Here is a 23802-nt window from a genome sequence, read left to right on the forward strand (position 1 = left end):
TGCACCTTTAATAGGTAAGAGGTATGAAGGGCGTCCTGACAGGGCATGTGATCCGACCTGATGAATGAGCCTCCACTGACTAGATCACAAGTGACAGGCGGCAGAGCAGCAGCTGGGCCAAGGAGGGGGAGTCAGTAGCACATGGGCAGGGGAGGGGGTGGACGTGGCACCCGGGCAGGGCACAGGGCTGACCTCGTGGCACAGCTGCCAAAGACATCGTTTGGGGCCAGCCTTGCTGGCAGGCGCCTGGGCCCCACGCGCTGTGCGAGCGCTCGTCCCCCGCCGCGCACCGCGGCCCAGGCGGCCTCGTGGCCGGGGGCGGCCGCGCCAGCGGGTCCGGGCCCTGGAGCCGGCGCTTCCCCGCCGCTCGGGGGACCCCCGTCGGGCTGGTGCGGGCCCGGCCGTGGGCAGGGCCTGCGGGAGGGGGGCGGGGCGGCTCCGGGGCTGGGGCCGCCCACGGGCGGGGCCCGGCGCTGACTCAGGAGTTTCGGGCGCCGCCAGCCCCCGCCCCGCCCCGCCGGCAGCGAGCGGCTCAGACCCCGCCGGCAGCCGGACGCTCGGGCTGCGCCGCGCCGCTGACCGTCCCCGCTCCCGCACGCCCGGGCCGGGGCCCAGCCCAGCCCCGCGGCGCCATGGGCTGCACCGTGAGCGCCGAGGACAAAGCGGCCGCCGAGCGGTCCAAGATGATCGACAAGAACCTGCGGGAGGACGGCGAGAAGGCGGCCCGCGAGGTCAAGCTGCTGTTGCTCGGTGAGGCCCCGGCCCCGGCCCCGGCCCCGGCTCAGGCTCATCCATCCGGCTCGGCCTCCCCCGGCCCTGCCTGTCCCCAGCTCCTCCGCGCCCCGCCCCGCCCCGCCCCGCCTCCCCCGGCCGCATCCTAAGCGGGGCCCCGAGCCTGGCTGCTGGAGAAACCCTCCCCTGAATGCTTCCTTCTTGGGCACCCCTGGCTTGTCACCCACTGCTGCATCTCAGCTGCCGTGGGCATCCCAGATCCAGGCACCCCCTCATGTGCCAGGCTTGGGGATCTGCATCCCTTCGACCCCACAGATAATCCCAGCCCCCCCCCCTTTCCTAGATGCACCCACATGGCTTGCAGTCTTCAGTGAACTCCCATAGCGGCCCAGGAGTGTCCCCAGCTGGGTTAGATGAAGCTTTAGCAGTACCTGCTCACCTCGCCCTAGGTACAGGTTGCAGTTCCCATAGATTGCCCCTGATAACATACTTGTCCTTCAAAACCTGTAGATACACCCTGCTCAGTGTGCTCCCGCCCCTGAGACTCTGGTTCATACACCCCCATGGTGTCCGTTAAGGCCGCCTTCACCCCACTTTCAGGCCAGATAGAGCCTGCAAAACAACTCCTCCCATTGTCTCAACTAAAGAACTTACTCCTCCTAGGTACCTCCTCTGCCTCGGAGTTGCACTGGTGTCCCTCTGCACCCAGCTGCCTGTCCCTCTCCAGAAAGCCTCCATTCCCCAGTTAACCTCAGAATACCATATCCACATCCTGAAATACCGCCCTGTGTATCCACGTATCCCCTAGCTGTCCAGACACACCACGCTCTCCTGTTTGTTTGTTTTTTTTCCTCCCCGCTTCCAAAAATGTTGTTCATCTGTCCATGTTAATCTTCCAGTGACCCTGGTCAAATATACCCTTGTCTGTCTGTTATGCTTCTCCCCTGTTCTTCAACTGGATTCCCATCACTCCGTTTTCCCCAGTGCCCCCTTGTATGAACAGTCCTGGAGAGGGCTTTGTGAGTGCCTGGTTCCCAGCTCTGCCACTTGTGCTGATGTGGATGATGAGCTGTTGATGCTGGGGGCAGGGAACACGCTGTTGGGCAGAGCTGGAGGTGCCTGCTGCTGAGGGTGATGGTGACAAGGGCGGGGATTGGAAGCCGTCATTCCACCTTTGACTTCTGTGATGACTGCATTGTGCACCCAGCTGTGAGTCGGGCTCCTCCACTAGCAATGCAGCCCAGGAAGGCAAAACTATTTTTGTTTCTTAGCCCTGCATTTCCAAAACTCTGCTCAGTCAGACTGGGCACACAACTCTCTCTACCAGGAGGTATAAAGAGGGCCGGGGTAGGTCCTTTTTAATCTTAGGTTAGTGGGAGCTAGGGCTCCTGCAGCTGTGGTCAGCACTGTGACTCAAGAAACCTGCTTCTCTTGCCCCTCCTTTTTCTTACCCTACCCTACCCCCTTTCCTTCCCTCCCTCCAAACTAGAAAAGTAAACATTGACTGGAAACTAATCCTCCTGCTTTCTTAGTCCTTTCTCCCTTGTGAAGGAGGAAGCCCACAGGGAGGGGTCATCAGTTGATTTTCATTGCCAAAATAACGGTTCGATGGAGGGAAATACTTTTTGCAAGGGAGAAAATGCCTCAACTTTGGCACCTTTTGGATAACTTTGAAGGGTGTGTTGCTGCATGAAAAATATATCTTGACAAGCAAAGTGAATTCAGTACTCCTTGATATTGGCTGCAGTTTGCTGCATAGCAAATGTTGCTATGTTTATTACTCCTAAAATATTTTTTCAGCTTGTTCTCTGCCTTTTTTTTTAGTTGGCAGCAAACTTTCAATCCAGACTGAAGACTTTTCAGATTTAGGATGGTCTGATGTTAATAAGGATTATACTTAGCACTTGCATAAGGCTTGCTGTCTTCAAAGCACTTTATAGATACTAATCTCAGCTATCTCACAGGTCTCTGTTCTTTGCCTTTGGGGAAGTGAGCACATTTTAAAAAGAATTTCTAATTGGGTTTCATTTTGCTTCTGAAATGCCCAAGGAGAGCAATTCCTGATTCAGGTTTTCAAACCTGACCTAGGATTAGATAATGTTCACATAGTGAAAGAAAAACTTATTTGAGGTGGAAAGCTGAACTATTATGGGGTGAAGGGCATAGGATATAAAAAGTGGTGTGACAGGAGAAAATCATTGCTGGTTTAAGCAGTGCAAATAGAAAATGTTTGATGTTGATTTTTAAATAGAGGAAATGGAGTGGCAGGAAACAATGGTGAAATTGAGCAGCCATGTATTTGTTAATACAACTTTTGCATCTGAATAAATAATATCATGTATTTTAAAATGTGCCTTATGGACAAAGCCATAATTTCTTGATTTTGTTAATGTTTGTTGTGTACCAACAATGTACATCCTTTTAAGGGAAAATCCCTGGGTGTATTTGTTAGTAGGCCAGACAGATTGATATTTTTTTAGGGTATTTCAATATACAAAAGTAGATCCAACTCTCCATGGTTTTGGGATGTGCTGGTATGGTCAGGGCTGGCAAAGAAGAAGGCTAAGCCACGATCTTGTACTGAGATCAGTGGGTGTGGGGTAGAAAGATGGCTCCCTGACTTAAATACAGCTTTTCAGTCATTGGGATCTGTTTGCAGAATGGGGTGGGGGCTTAGTTGGGGAAAAGGTCCAAAAGCCCAGTTTATGGAAGCATGTATATGAGTAACCTCACTTGTGCGATGTGCTGGAGCACAGACTGAGCTTGTTTTTCTTTTACAAGCTACTTGGTAGAAATTGAAACGCAATACTTGCATTTCTTGTAGTGCTTTTTTTTTTTTTTTTTTTTTTAAGATGCTCATCCCCCTATTTATTTTTAAATATTTATTAGAGCTTTTGAATGTGATGGGTGTGGTATCTTTAGTAGTACAAACAAAAACCCATGCTGGATTTTTTTTTTTCTTGTTCAAGTTTTGCATCTGTTGGCCTGTGTAGTTTGCAACATAAGCATGCTCACGGTGGCCTGTGGATTTGCAGCTCGCTAGGTGAATTTGCTGGATAAATAAGACACAGGGCAGCAACCGTATCCATAAAATACTAAAAATAATATCCTAAGGCATTTGACACTTTGTATTTGAATTTCCACCTGTGTTAAATAGGTTTCTTAGAGCCTGTCATCTCTATTTGTTAGCACTCTGATAAAATCATCTAGATGAAATGGATACGCCCATCAAATATGTTCCAGGCATAGTCAGGGTTGCAATGAATACCAAATGTATACTAGGCTTGCAAAATAGAAATCTGTCAGATGGCTAATTCATAAATAATACTATTCTCCATCCCTTATGGTACTCATTAACAGAGGCCTCTATCCTGCAGGCACTTACTCATGATCATAACTTTCCTCATATGAGGAGTGCAGGTGGGCCAGTCACATGAGTGAAGTTTAAGTATGGACATAAGTGTTTGCAGGAGGAGGGCCAAAATGACCATTAGTGCTTGATTGTTACCTGTCACAATAAAATGAAAGAAAAGAAAATGTCTTGGCAGCCCCGAGCAGATGATTAATGTATGTGTTCTGCTCTCAGTCAAGCCATATGGCAAGTGCTTGTTTTCACATGTCCAGTGTAGAATGGATTATTTTATTCCCAAATTGTACCTTTAAGTTGGAGCGGAGCCAAACATAATCCCATTTCCCCCCCCCTTTGAATTGGTCAGTATTTACCAAAGATGTTTCTGATCTTGGTGGGCTTTCTAATGCCAGAAGTAGATAGAAAAATTAAATTGTTTCAAGCAGCTGTTCAAGTGTAAATAGTGCTGAAGTCTTGAGTCATTATTGCCTTATTTTTAAGATGAGACATGTCTGGAAAATACTTAAAAATTAAATTGAAGGGGTTGAAAAAACCCAGGCTATTCTCTGCAAAAACCAGTTCAAATAATTCAATTATGGAGGATACTTTTGTCTAGATCAATGGTGCTTAACCTCTTCAGACTTAAAAGCTGGCATTTTACAAAGGGTGCCTTAACTTTCACTTGTTTTTTTGGAGTACAGAAAAATAATAGAGCCATTTTTTGTTGCAACAAATTCAGACCACAGCAAGTCAGAATATTTTTGACAGCATGGATTCTTATATGAAATCTCACACAAGGTTCTTTGGGTAAATGTGATACCTTTTGTTAGACCAACTAAAATAGGTGGAAAAATTCTTCTTTGCAAGCCTTCTGGAATAGAAATACCCTTTTTCTGGCAGAGGGAAGCACTCTGCCTGAAGAAGGGTGTACGTACCAGAAGGCTTGCAAAGAAGAATTTTTCCACCTATTTTAGTTGGTCTAATAAAAGGTATCACATTTACCCAAAGAATCTTGTCTGCCTGTGTCCTTAGATCAACATGGCTACAACCAGCACCCCTGATATGAAATCTCCGGATTTATTTTATGAATTGTGTGCAGGTGTTTGCACCTGTAAAGGTGCCAGGATCTTATGGCACCCTGGTTGAGAATCACTGGTCTAGATTGTGGCTAATGCTAGTAACTTTGCAATTTCTAGCTGCCCTTGTCAGTTTCAGGCCAGTTACAGTATTGTGAATCTAAGCAGTAAACTCCTGTTACTAGTTCATATTTTAATAAGGTGTTCCAGGAGTCACTTCATGCATAGCTCAGGAGCCTGTGGAACTTCCCAAACTCTTCTCACCATTCACCTCATCAAGATCAAACCAATTTCTCTTGAGAAAGTCCAACTTCATTCTGTTACTTGTGTGCCAGAAAATGTTCTTCTTTGAGAGGCTAAAAATATGCGTGGTTAACAGTTGCTGGCAGATGAGTTTGAACAAGTAGACTGGGAATGGCTGATAGACTGCATAGACATTAAAGATAAGTCAAAGGTGATTCCCTGGGCGGGAGATTATGATTGTTAATTGTTTCAGGGGAACATGAACATGAGTTTCCAATAGCAGTGACTCTGAAACCTGGGTTTATTTTGTTTAGCAGATCTGTTGGCTTTTACAAAGTGGTGTCTTGACAATACAAAGATCATAAACTAGGCCCTCGTGTTCCAGTTTTTAGATGGACTTTCTTTTTCTTTTTCTAGCATGCTGTGCTTTGGTAACAATCTTACACTGTCAAGCTGTTATGAACTACTGCTTTGTGAGCCTCTGGAGCAGAGGGTAGTAACAGGGGTTTTATCAGTATGTTTGTCTGTGTTGGGGAGAGCAGCTGCAGTGATCAGAGAGCTCATGCCTAATTCAAGCTCGGTTAATGCTTTTCAGCAAACACCACAGCTTTTGTGCGTGTGCTGTGGCTGAAAACTGGGCGGAGGTCTCAACACATCCTCTGTCAAATCAAAACTTTGCAGTCCCGCTCTTCACGGACAGGCACTCGCTCCTAAAACTTACCTTGTCTTCAGTGTTTTGCACCCAAATGCTGTCCAATTAGAATAGCCATGTGACTAAATCATCAGTGTATGGTTCTTGCCTGAAGATTTGAATCGGCCATTTCCTCTCTTACAAACCTTTCAGGGAAGTTTTAAGTTGTGCAATACAAACTGTTGTTCCCTTCCTCCTCTATCTTATGCTGAGTTTTGTCTTATTTACTGCTACAGAGACCTGAAGTCTCTAAATGTTTAGCCCACCAGGCCATATACTACCACAAAACAACTTGCTGCTTTTAAATTGAGCTCTGTCCCAGCACATTTCCTCTGTCTGATGTAGGGGAACCTGGAGTTTTTCTCATCAATCAGTATAAAAAATAGCCAGTTGCACAAGAGAAAATAACTATAGTAGTGATGGATTTGTTAGTGATTAAGACCAACGAAATGAATTTGGAGCTTTTATCCCAAGTTGATGATCTGTCTGCTACTACTGCTATCAAAGATGGTTCAGTTTGCTATGGAAACTATTTCTGAATCAAACTACACATGCTATCTTGCAACCAAAGAGAGATTTTACTGACCATGAAGCTGCACGGAGAGTTTCTTTTGTGTGCTGCAGTGCTGGCTGTGTTCTGTTTTGAATTCCCATTCTCTGAAAATCAGCCCTTACCTTCCTGATTGACACGGGTCTCTCCCAATAGAGCAGTTATTTTTGTGTGTCAGCATGAGAAGTTTAAATTAAGATCTGAGCTTTGCCTCTAGGGAGGAGTGGGAGGTAGATGGAAACAAACTTTATTTTCTTAATGGCTGCTTCATAATTGGTTTACTGCACCCTGAAGTACTTTATCTCTGTGGATCAGAGATTTGTAAAATTAAAAATAAAATAACATAATGTAATATCTAAAACAAAAGTTGATTGATGAGAAGGTGCAGCAAACAAAGATACTAGTGATTAATCTCAGCCCAGTGTTTGCTTTCCTGAAGCATGAGACATTATCTGTCAGCCAGCTGTGAACATAGTGGAATATTGTAGCAGAATTAACATTTTGGAACAGCAGCAGTAATTGTTCTCTTGTAAGAGCAGTGGGAGAAAACTGGAACCGCTCCGGCCCCTGAATTCAACAGCTCATCAAGGCTAATTTCTTTATCTGTGCAAACTGAACAGCAGGCCAGAGTCTTCTGAATTTTACTGCAAGGATAACTAAATTCTTGGGCACACTTGCCCAGCAGGAGACCATAACAATATGATGGAGAAGGGCTTTAAGTAAGCAGATGTTTAACAGCACAATGGGAAGCTAGTGTGAGCAGAGCAATGTCAGAGATGTAATGTGCTTACAGTAGGGTAAGCAAGATTTCCACGTGAGTCAGAATGACCCAGCCCAGGTCACAGGTGGGAGGCTGGGTGCTAGGATCTGGCATCCACCACCGCTCATCTCTGTAGCAGTCCATGCAGAGTGCCCACAGCAGTATGGAGAGCGCCCTGGGTTGAAGCCTCTGATATGGACCCAGCCCATGGGTTGTAGGTTGCTGGCCCCTAGCATAAAGCATTAAAGCTTACAGTCTTCTGTTTGCCTCTGTTCCTTGCTGCCTGGATGGATTGGCAGGCGCTGTTCTGACTACAGTAGACTTTTTGGATAGGTGCATTATTTTGGCCTATAGGCACAGTTAGTGTGTGTGCAGATCACAAAGACACTTCTTACATCTCATTGAGTCATGAACATGCTGCGGAATAACATGAATGCAGTGTTGTGCCAGCAGATCCTTTCTGAGCTGTACAACTCCACAAATGGATTCTGGTTCTTAAGGTTACTGAGGATCTGATCATTGCTTGCTAGGAAGTTTTGTTCTCTGGCCATTTGGAAGTCTTCGGTTTTTAATTCCAGGATACTTGAAGTTTCTCAATAGCTAAACTGTTTTTATTTAGTCGCGTGTTTAACCATGCTGTCTAGAATCTCACTGTAATTGTTCAATAATAATACAGTAGGGAAAAAAACTTACTTTACTGCACTAGTACCCTGCAGGCAAATAATTATATCTTTATCAGTCACTTGCAATAATAGAAGTGAAGTCATTGAAGTCGCAACATATTAGTATGGCATATATGTCTCCTGCCTGTAAAATCAAACATCCTTGCTTTGCATCAGTTGTTTACTTAAATGAATGAATTGCCCTTTGTTGTTTCGTAGTAGCAGGCCATTATCCTGTGACATTTGGTTGGCTCGTTGATTAGAAATAAGGACCACATGATTGATCCTTGGCAGGAGAGTTCTTATTTGTTTTTTGAAACTATTGCTTCTTAAATTGTCTCCATCCATGTAGTTCTTGCCATCAGAGATGTATTGTAGTGAAGTCAGACCTAGCGAGTATGGAGAGTAATCAAAGTGCAGAAACTGCCCCAGAGCTATTAGGCTGTCTGCTGACTTTGAAAGATGTCTCTGTTGGTTTTGCAGGGTTGGATCCCATCTTAGAGCTGGCTTTCATTACAAAGGTAACTTCTCACTCAGAAGTTCCTAACTTGAGTCCCAACCATGTGTACAGAGCCGTAGCTTGATCTTTTTGTTGCTTTTAATTCATCTGGCCCTGCAGTAGCAGCCAGGGCATATACCCCGAGAAGTCTTAGTGCCACGTGAATATAAGCGTTTCATGTGGCTGCTGTCACTTGGGGCAGGCTAACCTGAGAGAAGATAGCTGGAGTTAATGCTGCTGTGACGTTGAAGGCTGCTCGCAGGTTCTTGCCAAAGTTGGGTGTTTCTGCAGCTATGCCCAGGCCAGTTCCCTCCTCTTCAAGTCCTTTCTCTCAGCTCTTAGTGTGGCTTGGTGCTTAACAAATGCCTCGGTTGATTGTGATTTAGTATTTTTTTTTTCCCAGTTTTCTTATTGGGGGAGGGTGGAGGGAAGATCCTGGAGTTAAAATTCTGCATGATGAAATATTAATTAAAAAAAAAAAAAAAAAGTCCCTCCCCCCAACCCCCCCCCCCAAACCCAAAACAAACAAAACTTCTAACCCTTATGATGTTGAAGAGGATCTGCTGAAGCAAATATTAACTGATGTAATATTACTTTTCTTGGCCTGTGGACAACACTGGCACTTTTGCTGCTGCTTGGAGGTCTGACTAATTGTAGAAGGGTGAAAATATTAAGATTCTTGTTAGTTTTGATGCTTTTATTAAACTTGCTGTAGGCAGAAGTGAAACTGGTTATGTCAGTTGCACGCAAGTTTTAAGAAGATCATGGGCAGCATTGGAGGCAACCAATTGTAGTTTCTCCTGATGGGGAGAAGTAAGGCAATGAAGAGCCCTGTTCCCCTTTGCAGCTGAGATCCTGTCTGGGGGCAGTGCGTCCTTCAGCTCAGCTGCCTGTGGGTACTGGGGCTCTTGTCTTAACAGCTTACCTTAGGTTGCTGTAACGGACTATTTTCTCTTTCTAGTCCTGTCCCTCCCCCCACCCCCTCCCTTTTAGTGAGACGGACTAGACCACAGTATTGTCATTGAGTACAGAGCTTTATACTTGGCTCTCTGCATAAATCTTTCCTGCAGTGACAAGGAGAGACGTGTTTAAAAGTACTTGTAAATCCACAATAATTGATAGGGAACTTGGCAGTGGGGGGAGAGGTGCAGTTACCTGCAACTCCTACTAACTTTTTTAATTGATTAGCTCTCAAGTTTAGCATTCCCAGAGAACTATTTGGAGGTCTCTGGGAGCCTATTTATGAGAGAGACCTATTTTAAAAAGATTTTCCCGATTTATCCCTTTCCTGGCATGAGGTAGGATTCTTGTTCAGTGTGAATTGGAAAGCATATCTGTTCAAGAAGGCATTTAAACCTTCAAAATGTATCTAGTTATTTCAATTAAAACTAGTTCCCTTGGACTTTTTCAGTAATGTAGCACCAGTCTTATCTCCTCACCCCATATAAAGCCCAATCGTTAAGAAAGGGGGTATTTGTGGGGGGGAAAGGGGAGTGGTTGTCAGGGCAGAGATCACTGACTTGAGTAGGAAAAATCTTTTCAGGGATTGCTGCCTCAGTTTTTACCTCTGGGGTTCTGAGTTGTCTTCAGTCACTTTGACAATGCCTGTAAGCAAGCTCCTTCCCAGGCAACCAAATTGTTTTTAGATTGTGAAGGTTAAGACACTTTTCTCTTGGTAACATCTGGTGGGGCAAGTAGCTCTGTATTTATTTAAAGGAGGAAAAGAAGTTTTGTGCTGTACTAGATTATTTTGCCTGAGTTAGTTTCCCATCTACCCTACAATTGTCTAATGTATTCTAAATTTAATTTACTTCCTTATATTGGGCATAATTTTCTGTCCATGTGCCAACACCTAGACACCACCCCCCCCCCAAAAAAAAAAAAAAAAGAAAAGAAATTCCTTAAAATCCTGTCTTCAGGAAACTACTCTTGGCTGAGATGCTGTTTTATCTTGGGTCATAGCATGGGTAAAAATGAACTTTTCTGGCCGCAGTTAATTGCGTAACTTCTGGAGGGATGTGGAAAGGAGAGACGGATTAATTGACATTGCATAAATTAGATCTACGACTAAGCAATTTTCTCTTTACTTTCTCTAATATATGACATTCAGGGTAGTTTTTAAATGAGAAGATTTTAAAGGTTAGGTGACTAGAGTCGTGATCCGGCCAATATTGATTAGTTCTTGGAGTCTTAGTGGTGATCTGTACTGCTGTCCATTTTGAAGAGTTACAAATGCTGTTTAGAAGACAGCTCCCTCCCCACCCCACCACCTCTCTGCTGCAGGAAATGTAACTCTTCACCTCATTCCAGGAGGTGCCTGGATGCACGGGCTGGATGGTTATTTTTTAATTTTATTTTGCTTATAAATCAAGTACACAACTGACTGAAACTCCCCCACACCCCTCTGGGAACTGGCCTCTTGCAGGAAAACTTGGTTACAAGGGGCAGAGCTCGCTCTCCTCTTGTTGCGCAAAAATAGAGGAAGGGAGGAGCTGCATGTGACTTTGAGGCTTGGTTTTCCAAGTCCAGTTGGTGGAGCTCTGGGCTCTGAATGTGTCTCTGCATCTTTGTAGCCTCTTGATTGGGTGGCGGAGACAGTAATGTTTTTGCTGATGCAGTGCACCCTTTCCTCTTCCACGCTTTAGTACTTGGATCTAATCCTGTACATAAAGTAGTAAGGCAAATGTTTTTTAGTGTTAGAATGAAGAATCCATGTCAGGTCTTACTTGTCCTTGCCCCATCCAGGTGGTGCTGAATGCTCACAGCCTCCATTTCCTCAAGTTTGTTGCTCATGTTTCTTGCTTCAGTGTAGACCAGGAGACCTTCTTTGAAGCAAAGATTGTTAGATTATTAAAAGTAGTTCACTGGGCTCTCCCCCTGATTGTGTTGGGGTCCCTCCCATCTCCTGTGAGTTCACTACTCAACAGCAGTTAGCAAATGAGGAAATTATGACTCAGTGGCCTGGTGGTTGCACTTGCTTGCCCATCAGTCAGTCTTACCTGGAATATTTTTCCAGCTCACAGCTGCATCGTGGCATGACTGGGCTCAGCACTATGGGAAGACACAGAGGCTCAATCTTTACTTTTGTTTGGGTTGAATCCAGAAGTTTTAGGGAAATCTGTCATGGTGGATCTAGCTCCAGAGTTTGGCTCTATAGAATACTTTTAACAGTGAGCACATTTCCATGAGAGACCTGTGGAAGCTCTGCTACAGCATCTCCTGCAGGGTTTAAGCTGCTTCTGCTTCGTGAGCCCTGGGAAGAGAAATTGACAAGCAGCTGACTAGTCTGCCTTCCTGCCTTGCTTGCCTCTTGTCACAGTGAAAGGAAAGTAGAACTACTGAAAAGAAAATTGAATACTTAAAGCATTAATTAACTCTAATGCTTTGGCACAAAAAAAGAACAGCTTCCTTAATAGGATTTTTAACCCAGCAGTGCCTCTTTAATCCAGGTAATGATAAATGAGTTGTTTTCTGGCCTTTTTGGATGGATACAGATGGATGGAGGAGGAAAAGGTACATAACTTTAGAAGAGCATTGGGATGTAGGACTTGGAGGAATCCTTGATCTTGAGTTAGGGTGAATCTCCAAGTCGTTCAGAGTACCTTCCCTTGGATGTGGTATAATGATAATGATTATTATTATTATTATTTTATTTTTGTCTATGCTTTTCCTTGCAAGAGCTGATGACCTTGATAATGCTTTTATGGCAATGTAGGGAAGATCTCTATCCAATGGGTTTTGGGAACTGACTGTAAGGGATACAGAACTGTGCGCTTGAGTCTTGGTTTACAAAGGGAAAGATTTTAAAACACTGCAGAACAGATTAGGAAATTTGAAGTCTGAGTAGGTAGCCATTTTAGATTATATCTGCTTTCTCTTTTTAAAGCTAAGCATTTAAGCTCTCTTATTAAGTTGATATAATTTATCCCACTGAAAGCTCAGCTTTATGCTCTGTAGAGACGGTTTTTGAAGGGGAAATAACATCTTTGTCACTTTGCAACCTGAGGGCTTCTGTGCATGAGAATTGTACCTACCCCTTTAACTCTACCTGTAGAACTAGAGCCAGTACAGTACAGCACAGCTCTCCTGTAGTAGATGCAATTATGTTTATAAAGGTGCTTTCTACCAGCAAAGACGCTGGGAAAGGAAACGAGATAAACTGAGATAAGGCACCCATCCGGACTGTTATCAATGTACCTGTACCAGTAAAACTTTTACCTCTAGCTGGCATCAGTGTATGAGTATACAATATGTACAAAACTCTCAACTGGCAATTTTGTTTAAAGCATTAGCTGGAAGCAGGTTTACAAAGGCCCAGGGATAGAAAATCTGTGGGAAGGAGTGGAGAATGCAGCTTTGCTTACAGCTGCAGGGTTGCCTGAAGTGACTGCTGCAGCTTCAAAAGGAGACAAGTCCATCTTGTGATGACTCAAGGTATGGCAAATGTGTGGGAGTGGAAAACTAAAGTTACCCTCTGCCAGTGAAAAATACTAAGGAGTGGTAGAAATTAGAATTGAGAATTGACTTTCCCTCCACAGGGCTTAGGGGTCAGCTGATTGATTTTTGAGGGATGGGAGGTATACGGTATGCTACTGCCCTGAGCTGGGGGAGTCTATTGTAGCCCATTGTGGGTGCATCTCCTTGTGCTGTTAATATGCAGCAATAAACTCTGGCACATATCACACTCAAGTTTATTGCTCTTGGGCACTGCATTTGAACATTCGCCTGGGACCACAGCACAGTGAGCTGGGTCAGAGCAGCCCTGGCTGGCAGGGGCCCTGGGGTCAGCCTGCCAGGCTGGGGCTGCTCTGACCTAGCTCATTGTGGTGTGGAGGGGGCTGGCAGGAGTACTAGGGTGCTCTAGTGTGGGGCTAGCCGGCAGGCAGCCTCCATGCTAAAGCACCCTCATGTCTCAGCCAGCCCCATAAGCATCTACATGTGGGTTGAACTGTATTTACAAGTACTAACCTGTGATGGAGTTTATTGGTTTATTGTGACCTAGTAGGACCGCATGTGTAGATGCTGAGATGCTTACTGTGGGACTAATTAGGCAGCTCCACAGTAAAGGTGTCATGTAGATGAGTGCTGTTTGACTCTTTTAAGCCAGTTGTTCATGACTGGAGAGAGATGGGGAAGCTCCATTCAGCAGCTCCCTCCACAGTAAGGATAAGCTCCAGTCCTCTGCCCAGCCGCTTAGGTGCATTTTTCCCTAGTGACTCGTTCTCCCCTTGTATTTGGCCTTGGTGAGGCCGCAGCTGGAGTACTGCATCCAGTTTTGGGCTCCACAATTCAAAAAGGATGTGGAGAAGCTTGAGAGAGTCCAGAGAAGAGCCACGCGCATGATCGGAGGTCAGGAAAACAGGCCTTATGAAGAGAGACTGAGAGCCATGGGGCTCTTTAGCCTGGAAAAGCGCAGGCGCAGGGGTGATCTGATGGCCACCTATAAGTTTATCAGGGGTGACCACCAGGATCTGGGGGAACATTTGTTCACCAGAGCGCCCCAAGGGATGACGAGGTCGAACGGTCATAAACTACTGCGAGACCGTTTCAGGCTGGACATAAGGAAGAATTTCTTTACTGTCCGAGCCCCCAAGGTCTGGAACAGCCTGCCATCGGAGGTGGTTCAAGCACCTACATTGAACACCTTCAAGAGTAAATTGGATGCTTATCTTGCTGGGATCCTATGACCCCAGCTGACTTCCTGCCCTTTGGGTAGGAGGCTGGACTTGATGATCTTCCGAGGTCCCTTCCAGCCCTGATGTCTATGAAATCTATGAAAGGCACGTTGGTTTGCCTCAGGCCAGATATAGGAATACAGGACAGGCAATGCCAGCTCTTTTCAGATGCCTTGTGCTGTGTAGTCTTGGCATGCAAATTCCCTTTCTCTTAGTGCATGCCCAAGACTTGGTCTGGAGCAGACCAGGTGCCTGCCCACCTGCTCTGGCTTTGAGAACATTGTCCTCTTGGAGCCAAGATGGTTATGTCTGTTTGAGAGAGGGAGGGGTAACCTAGCTTTATGGAAGTCCAGTGAGTTGCCCTTGACCCTGCTTCTGGAAATAGTCAGTTTTATCTGAGGAATGGGATTTCACTAATTCAATTTTTTAATGTAATTGCATGCTAAATATGTTGTGAACATTTGACTTGTGTCCATTATAATTTAACATCCTGGGAAAGAAATTGGTCCAATATTTTTATTGTGTTTGAAAACATGCCAGCCAGTGTGTGCTTTAAAGGACTTCTCATAAAATGGAGGAGACTGGTCAGACTTCTCCCGATTCTGTTGTTTGGCTTGTTTGCATATACCGCATTTTTACTCTTGGCTGTGCCACAGATTTATTTCAGGTCCTTGGTTGAGCTGCTTCCTCTCTGTGCCTCCCTTTCTCTATTTGTAAAATGGAGATGGTGCTGACCCACCTCTGTAAAGGGCCTTGAGATGCATGAGTGAACAGCTAAGACTGACAGTAGTACTAGGTGGAAAAGGCTCCAGGGTGGAGATGAAGCTTGTGCTGCCTGTGTGAATGCCTTGCAGTCTGTTGTGCTTTGGGGGTGTTGTTGGTAACCCTTTGGCTTATTTCCCCATTCTGCAGTTACTGTGTGTTTAGGCCCCATCTGAAAAACACCAAGAGTTTCCAGGATGGCAAGTCTCCTCTGAATCACCATTCCTGCGCTGAGACACTGACTAAGCTGCCACCCGAGCAGTGCACATGCGTGGCCTCCTCCTTGTTTTCTGAAGAGAAGAGATTTCTCTGTTGTGCCCCAGAGGGCCTTGCAAATCCTTAACTGCATCCTGACGCATGTAAACAGGCATGGCTTGGCAATGGTTTTGTGCTGATTGAAGGTTCTGTTCTTCCCCACAAAACTGCTGTGAGCAACGGAAGAGATCTGGGGTTGTGCCTGGCTCTCTTTAGGAAAAAGTGCCATATTAAGGCCACCAGCATCAGGCAGCAGGGCCCACTGTTTTAATAGCAGCTTCTTAGAAGGGCAGCACCGGTTCTTATTCTGGTAAGCGGCATGCAAGCTCTGTAGGGCTTGCAGCCATGAACTCCTGTTCTTGAGGCAAGGTGGGGGAGGGGGCAAGTGTCAGACAAAGAACGGCAATGTGCCACAGCCCTGGAGTGACCTTCTCCTTCCTGGAAGGACCAGTACAATCCAGTGGGGGCTGTCATTTGTGTGCTGTGCTTCAGATCAGCTGTGACGCGAAGAAAGTGGCAGGAAACCTTCCAACCATCAGAATGGAACTTAGCTGACATTGGCTTGCTGTCTGCCTGCATGGCTATAGCTCCCTCTATTGAGGGTTAGAAAGCACCATATAGACGCTTGTCATGGATATAGACGCTTGTCATGGTGCGTGTCCTGAGCCACTTGGTATTGGGGGAACTTGTCTGTGTACAGCTTTTTATGTGGTGAAGGCTTTTTGAATTGTCTTCAGTGTTTTTGGAGTGCACATGCTTTTTTTCTGGCCTCTGGAGTATGATTTGGGAGATGAAATGGTACGGTATCTTTAGAAACCATTTAGAGGAACAAGTGTTGAGTTTATGGTCCTGGAGGAGAGCTTTTCAATCCCTTACAGGATTGCTCATTATGGATAATGTGTCATTAACACTGAAGCAAAATACTAGAAAGTTCATCACAAATTGCAACCTGGGAATGGCTGTTTCCCATGGGCTATGGGGCATTTTTATTCCCTTGACTGAATCTATTTGAGGAACAGATGCTTTGCTGATATCAAAGGGCTCCAGTATATGTTAGAAGCAGGTCTCCTGCTAGATTATCTACTCTTATTTAGGTCTAAGAGGAGGAGCATATTATTGACGAACTGTCAAAGCACTAGGGAGAATTTTACGCTAGCAGAAGAATACATTTTTTTTCTGGCTGCTATTCAAGACAATCTGATTCCACAGGAAAATGCCCTTGCAAATGGGGTTTGCTTTTTAGGGGTAAGGCTAAGTTTGTTTCCTGCTAAGTATCATTTGATCAACGGAGAGCTGGGAGAGTTAGTCTGCTAGAACTGTGCTGGCTTTTACTGGGGCAATGCAGGAAAGCAGAGATCAGGAAAAGGGGCTGGCTCACGGAACTGGGAAGAAGATTTAGTCTTTATCTAAAGATTTAAAATCAGCAGCAGTCTTGTTGCTGGCTCTAATAAGGAGCCAGCATTAATGTGTGTGCATCTGGATTTTACTGGTAAACCTTGGACATTGAGTTGGAATGTATGACTATGTTACAGAAGTGGTCCTTAGAACAAGCAAGAGAAAAGCTCTTTCTTTTTGAGTCAGATCAGTTTTGCTTCTTTACAGTCCAGTTAATCTACTTTTATTAATTTCTTCACGTGTATTTTGATTTGGCTTCCTGTGTACTAAGTTTTCTCCCTTGGAAGGGGGAGTTTTTAGTTGCACTTTTGCTGTTTCATTGTTTCATTCTTCATTGCTGTTGAATCATCAATATACATATTAAGGTTATTTCCTTGAAAATGACTAGGCCAGTCTCCCCATAGCTGTAGGTGGAGAGATCTCTAGAACTGCATTTGTTCAGGCCCAGGGAATTTCATGCCTTTTGGGTGAAGGAAAAAAAAAGGGTGCTGGTGTGTGTGTGTGGGGGTGGGGGGGAAGTGGCTTCACTGCAGCTGGTTCTTACACATTTGGTTGAGTCCAGCAAGGTGTAAAAGGTCTTTGTGAGACACCACAGTTACTTTTTACTTGCCATATTGCTTAGGAATTAAATAAGGTAGATTTTTCTGTGATTCAGCCTATTTTTATGCCTCAGATCAGCCATCCCCTTCCCTTGTGCAGTTGCTCCTTGGTGAATGGTATGGGTCACCTCTGCGTTCACAAAAGCTTCTTCACTAGTGCCTGGTACAGGCAGATCCTTTTTCTTTGAGACAAGAGCCCAGGAAGGGCATGGTAAAAGATCTCACTCTGCTCAAAGGGATTTACAGTCTGCTCAAAGATCACCTTTGGGGAGTCTGTTTCCTCTACCCTTCCCAGGCTCTAAAGAAACTTCCGCTCTTCTGTTTCACTGGTACTGGAGGGTCAATGGCAACAGGTCTGTGGTTCTGATCCCTAAAATACGAGCTGTCACTGAGTGCTATGAGCCTGAGTGATTGTAAGCGTGTTAATGAGGAAGGACAGCCCAGTTGCTGTAATAGGACTTGGGCACTTGAACTCTGGGCCCTGTGGTGCTCTGTCTTACCTTGCACAAGTCACTTAGGGCTATTTGTTAAGTGGCATGTACACAGGTGTGCAGCTGCAGTTTTAGCACTTAGACATAACTTGTAATTCAGCTCTGATTGTGCAAGCATGTGTGTGCCCAGTGAATGTGCTCAGTAGGGCTGCATGCTGGGCCCCACCAGTGAAATGGTAATGCTCAGGTATGTGTGTGAACTGAAGTAGGTCCCAAAACAGTTTGGCAAAGCCCATGTCTTACAAGTATCAGATGCTAGGAGAAGCAGCCTTCCTATGTTTCAGCTCAAGAGCTTAGTGGTTAGGGTAGTTACCCAGGGGGCAGGAGACCTGGGCTCTATCTCCCTTCACCCATAGGGGTTTGAAGCTGTGTTTTCTGCTTCTCAGTGTAGTACTGTAACCTAGGCCACTGCCCAAGCATTGCCCAGACCCTTCTGAAACTGGCCCAAAAGAGAGAGAGACGTGGGACATGGAGAAAAAGAAACCAGAGGGTGTGTGGTTTGATAAGTTGCCTGATATGGTGGAAAGAAAGAGGTCCTGACAAATTCCCTAACCACCTGGCTGGGGAAAGGTGGTTAGGGAAACCAGGAAAGGGCCTGTCCATATGCGGGGCGGAAAAAAACTGTGGGAAGGACCTGTCCCTCCATGTCTTCCTTCCCTCCTTGGTGGTTCTGTTACATCATAGGCTGAAGCAGAATCCCAAACTGTGTGCAAGTGCCGAAAGCTCAGCTCTGTGGCTGTGTGCCTGCCACGTGGGCACGTGAGGGGAAACTGGATTTAGCCCATAACCTGTAGGTTCCTTGGTTTCCCATCTGTTAAGCAGCACTTCTGAACCTGGTGATGCTGTAAGAATAAAAAACACTTGGAGATTGCAAGGTGCTCAAACATTGCCCTAATGGGAGGAGGGAGTGCAGATAAGGAGCTGGGATATATAAAACAAACAAGCTGGATGTAGGATGTGCATGAGACAATTACTGTAGAAGGTATCTGGTGTCACAGAGGCATGGCTCTGGCCTTGGCAGATTTTGGCCTTGGTCTTGGTGGCCAACAGTGAAATCCTATGAGTTGGGCCAAGCTGGCTTTACATAGAAAGACTCTAGGTCTCCTCTTGTGCTTTATTCAGTGATCATGAATTGATACACATTGGGATGGCATTCTGCAATGCATGCAGGATACTGGAGCAGATGTTTTCTTTTTTGAAAACTTAAACTGATCTTCCATAGCTAGGATAATGGCAAGCTCCCCTAACTGTGAACTCTTTTGTTCCTTTTACTTTATTAGCAGTATTAAGCACTGGGAAATCTATAATAACAGCTGAAACCAAGCACTGGCAAATCCCCAGTAGCAGATGGAATTTTAATACCTGACTATGGAAGGGAAATGGGGGATTGGTATAAACTGTTAGTGCACAAGTGTGTAGTACGTACACAGGGTCTACAGAATTCCTTTGTGTTCTCTGAATTGTATACCCACCAACTGCTTTGAAATCCCACTATAAAACTATTTAAAATATAGAGCAGCAGAAACCTCATGCATGCAAAAGCAATGAGATCTGGGCCTGGACGTTGCTACTTGGTGGTGCTTATGAGTGACTTGGGTCCCTATCCCCCTCTGCCTTATTGCAGGGAGTGGGGGATTTTTGGTCCTTGAACCTTTGTCTGCCATGCAACAGGGTAGTTTACCATATGTTGAGCCATCAGCTCAAGCTGCTTCCCTTTTCTGTGGAGCTGGAAAACTGCACAGGGCCAGGGGCAGGGATTAGCAGGTTGTCTTCAGAGTTGGCTGCCACGCTTTGTTTATTCAGTGGGCTGGCTCTGACACTTACTTCCCATGCTGTAAAAGTGTGACAGTGAGGCAGGAATGTTAATGGCCTAACAGATGGCCCATTTGATGCGCATCTCGGAAAGGATCCATTACTCTGGAACCCATATTTTGGAGAACAAAATCTGCAGGCTAGTAGGAATCTGCCAAAAAAACCTGCGCTACTCTAGTGGGGGAATACTTGCTGGCTGCAAAAGTCTGCTGTTGCAGTATTTTATTTTATTTTAGTGCTCCTTTTTTGGCTGTGCATGTTTGACCTAAGCAGCAGGCTGGGATGTCAGGAGGACATCCTTGGGTTGCTCAGAATCCGGAGGAGGTTTGATCACACGCAGAGCCCATGCTCTTCCTCATTTCAGACCAAAGACATTGGTTTTGTTGTAGGCTTTTGTTCTGCAGCCCCCAGCACTGGGCAGGTCTTCTAGAGCAGCATCCACTTACTAGGCTTGTGTCTTTGGAGGTTTTCAAATTTAGCAGAAAGTCATGAGCTACCAGTATTGGTATTGAGGGGCTACGGTTACTGCAGTGTTTCAGCCTCTGGTGTTGGGCCTGGATTCTGCTGGAGATGGTTTCCTATATCAGACATTTGGCTGAAAGTGGGTTTTTTGATATTTCCCCCCTCCCCCCCACCCCCCCAAACCACACACACACACACACACACACACTCTCTCTCTCTCTCTGACCTCTTATTTGGGGGATTTGCAGAGTTAATGGATTGGCAGTAATCACTGAAACGTTCAGAGGAGATGCATGGGTAAAACACTGAAATGGTGGTAGTCTCTGTGAAAAAGTGCCAGCATTTCACTGCCTTCTTGTACTGAGCCATCAGGCACCCAGTCCCTTTCTGTTTGTAAGCTTTTTGTCTTAAGGTTGCCAGTTCAAACTGCCCGGTTTAGTGATAATAGCCCTCATACGCAAACGAGTTTTGGTTAGGTGTTATGTAAAATAAATCAATGCCCAAGTCTTTGAGGGTTTGACGTCTGTCTTTGCATAGTTGCTATTGTGCCTTACTGTTCATGTTACGTTAGTGCAGGGACGGGCAATTATTTTGGCTGGAGGGCGGTTTAAACAGTTTGGGTGAGCTGTCAGAGGGCTGCAAAAGTAGCCCCGCCCCTTTGACTAGTGCCCTGCCCCCTGGTTGCCATATTGGGACTGGAAGCCCCACCCCTAACCTTTACCACTGGAATTCCCTCCCCTTGGCCACAGAAGTACTTCTTCTGGGGGAAGGGGATGAGGGGTTTGCCATCTTGGAACCAGAAAAAAAATCATACACTTAAAGTCAAAGACCCACTAGGGGCGCCGATAGAGACTTTCTCGGCTGATATCGATTAACCAGTTATTCACCAGGCATATAGGCCAATGCTGATCGGATAGTTGATTTACAGGAGAACGGCCGGGCAGTATGGAGAGCAGCTCCCTGCAGTATGTGGAGGGAAGGGGCATGGGGTGGGGAGCAGATTGGGGCCCCCATGGTGAGGGAGGGAGGGGACAGGGGCAGGGCTTGGGGGTGCTGCACAGCTGAGGCAGCAAATGGGACCTGGGGCCAGGAGTGGGACAAAGCTGCAGGTGGCTCATCCAGGGGATCAGCATCGCAGCACTTAAAAATGGCAGCGGTGGTGCTTGAACTAAAGCTTGTCAAATGGGCTTTAGTTCAAGTGCCACCCCCACCATTTTTTAAGTGTGGGGATGCTTTTAGTGGAGCTGAGCAGGGCGAGGGTGGAGACAGGCTACTTGCTGTGGGCTCAGGGGTTTTCACCCTTGCCCCAGGAGCCCCATGCTGGCCATGCTACATGCTCTGCCTGCCCGGCGGTGGGAGGCACATCTCACCACCGCCACTGCTGCCAAACAGGCAGGGGATGTACAGCCAGCATGCAGCTCCCAGGGCAAAAGCAGCAGGGCAGAAAGCCCCGAGCCCACAGCAGGCAGCTTGCCTCTGCCCTGCGTACAGATTTTTTGGGGGGCACATGCCCCCCATGCCTCCCCCGGGGTGTGTGCAGTGGTGGGAGCCTCCCTTCCCTCCCTCCCCAACATCCCTTGGATGAGCTGCCTGTGGCTCCATCCTGCTCCTCGTCCTGGCCCCAGGGCCCCATTTACCGCCCTGGCTGGGCAGTGCCCCCAGCTCCATGTGCACCTGGTGGAGCCCCACACAATAGAGGCGGGCTGGCCTGGCTGCGCTTCTTGCCACCACATGCAGCACTTGCTGGAGCCATGCGCTGCCAGGTGGTAGTGCTTGCTCATGGCACAAGCACCCCAAGTGCCCTGGGGCCCCCTGCTGCTGCCTGTGCAGCTGGTGGCACTGTGCACCATTGGGGAGCGTGTTGCGGGTCCCCACACCCTGCCAACCCATGCTCCTACCACTCCCTTGGGCACGGGGTCTGACCTGCTGCCAGCCCCTGCTCCATGCTCTGTGCTGTCCCCCAGCTGCAGCTCTCCCCTACCCCACTGCTTCCTTACCTGGTCCTGGGAGGGAGCGGGACACTGGGGAAGCTGAGCAGGTCCCCTGGTGCCTGCAGCAGTAGCAGCAGCAGCCCCATCTTTTGTGTGTGAGGGTGGGAGTGAGGGATGTGGCCTGGGTGGGGTACAGTTAGTTGGTGGGCACTCGCAGGCCAGATGAAATTGCCTGGCAGACCTGATCCATCCAGCCTGTGGGCTGTATCTGGCTTGCGTTAGTAGCTAGAGGACACAGTCCCTGCCCTCAAGTTCATGCCAAGGCGGATGGAGAGGAAGGGACTTGGAGGTTACCCTGTAGGCTGATGGCAGAGCCAAAAATAAAATCCAGGAGTCCTGTCCCCTAGTCTGGTGCCTTGCAGACTGGACCACAGTTGTTTATGTTCCTCTTTCCACTGTGAAATCCAAGTCCTCTGCTGTTCGAGTGACTGATGCTTGACTTTAGTTTTGCTGCAGGATCAATTAGGAAGAAAAAGCTGAGATGGAGGTAAGCCAGGGGCGGGCAGTTCTTTTGGGCGGAGGGCTGCTTACTGAGTTTTGGCAAGCTGTTGAGGGCCACTTGGGTAGCCCCACTCCTTGATAGGTACCCTGCCCCTTGGTTGCCATCTTGGGACTTGAAGTCCCGCCCCTAATGTCTGGCCTTTGCGACTGGAAGTCTCTCCCCTTGCCCGTGGAAGTACTCCTTTGGGGAAGAGGGTTTGTCATCTTAGAATGGGAAAACAAACAAACAAATTGTATACTAAAAAATGAAACACCATAATAATATATTTTAATTTAATGTAATTGTCCAGATTTGTGTGCCTTTGCGCTGTTTATGTAGAAGTGATTGCATAATAGCTCAAAATGCAGTCGTACTCTTGTATAGTGTGTGGGGTGTGCATTGGTGTTGGGGGGGTGGTATGGATGGGTGGGTGTGGGGGTTTGTGGAGAACTGTGGGTGGGTACAGTATTTGTGGGGTGTGTGTGTGGGGGAAAGTGTGGCAGTGAGTTTTGCGGGAAGGGTTTGAGGGTATGTGGGTTGTGTATGGGAGGCCCCCCCTGAGCTGGAAACATCCAACCCCACCCCGCAACAGCCCAGAACCCGAGTGCCCTGCAGCACCTCCTTGCCCCCAGCAGTGTGCAGCCCCAGCACACCCCGTGCCTGCTCTGCACCATCTGGCTGCAGCAACAACTGCCCAGTGGTGGTGAGGGGGAGAGGCCGCTTTCCCCTGCGCTGAACTTGTAGTATGTGACTGTCACATATGGAGATTATGAACCAATACAAGAATTTTTTTTTTAAATTTCTGTCATTTAAGGGCTTGGTATTTTTAGGGAGATCTGAGATTCTCAAATAATCTTATGCATTTAGAACACCAAATGAGAATGAGAATTTAGACCACTAAATACCAAGGTTTGTGATGATGTTGCACGGGAGAAGACCATGAAATAAGTACTTATTGGATCAGTATTTATTGAGTATTGCCTTTCCATATAGCCTTCTGCTGGAGTTTCCAGGGGAGGCAGCTCATATCATTGTTGACAGATAGAGCTTCTCTTAGGTCTCATCTATGAAGTGGCAGAGCAATATCACCAAACCTTCTTGGTACAGAGCAGCTTCTATCAGCAAAAGTTAGGGGCTTTTTGGGGTTTTTTTTGTTTGTTTTCCTCCCCCATGTGGTCCAGCCTGGTTGTGTACTTGGCTCTGCCACTACCCTGTTGAGTAACCTTGGGCAAGTGACTTCTCTTTCTCTGCTTCAGTGTGTCTGGCTGTAAAATGGGGGTAATGATTGTGATCTCAATGCTGTTTCCAAAGAAAGGC

The 23802-nt window shown here is 46.6% G+C and overlaps 1 protein-coding gene across 1 annotated transcript in view; it reads left to right on the forward strand.

The window, feature by feature from the left end:
- The first annotated feature begins 489 nt into the window (after window positions 1-489).
- GNAI2 (G protein subunit alpha i2) overlaps window positions 490-23802 on the forward strand; it is a 185510-nt gene continuing 162197 nt past the window's right edge. Inside the window, exon 1 of the mRNA XM_090021061.1 lies at window positions 490-750. Within this exon, the coding sequence (XP_089877187.1) occupies window positions 633-750 (118 nt within the window). The 5' untranslated portion in view covers window positions 490-632. The remainder of the gene's footprint in view (window positions 751-23802) is intronic.

Source organism: Crocodylus siamensis, chromosome 11, assembly GCF_052110815.1.
Source record: "Crocodylus siamensis isolate JL-2025a chromosome 11, ASM5211081v1, whole genome shotgun sequence".
NCBI classification, from domain to species: Eukaryota; Metazoa; Chordata; order Crocodylia; family Crocodylidae; genus Crocodylus; species Crocodylus siamensis.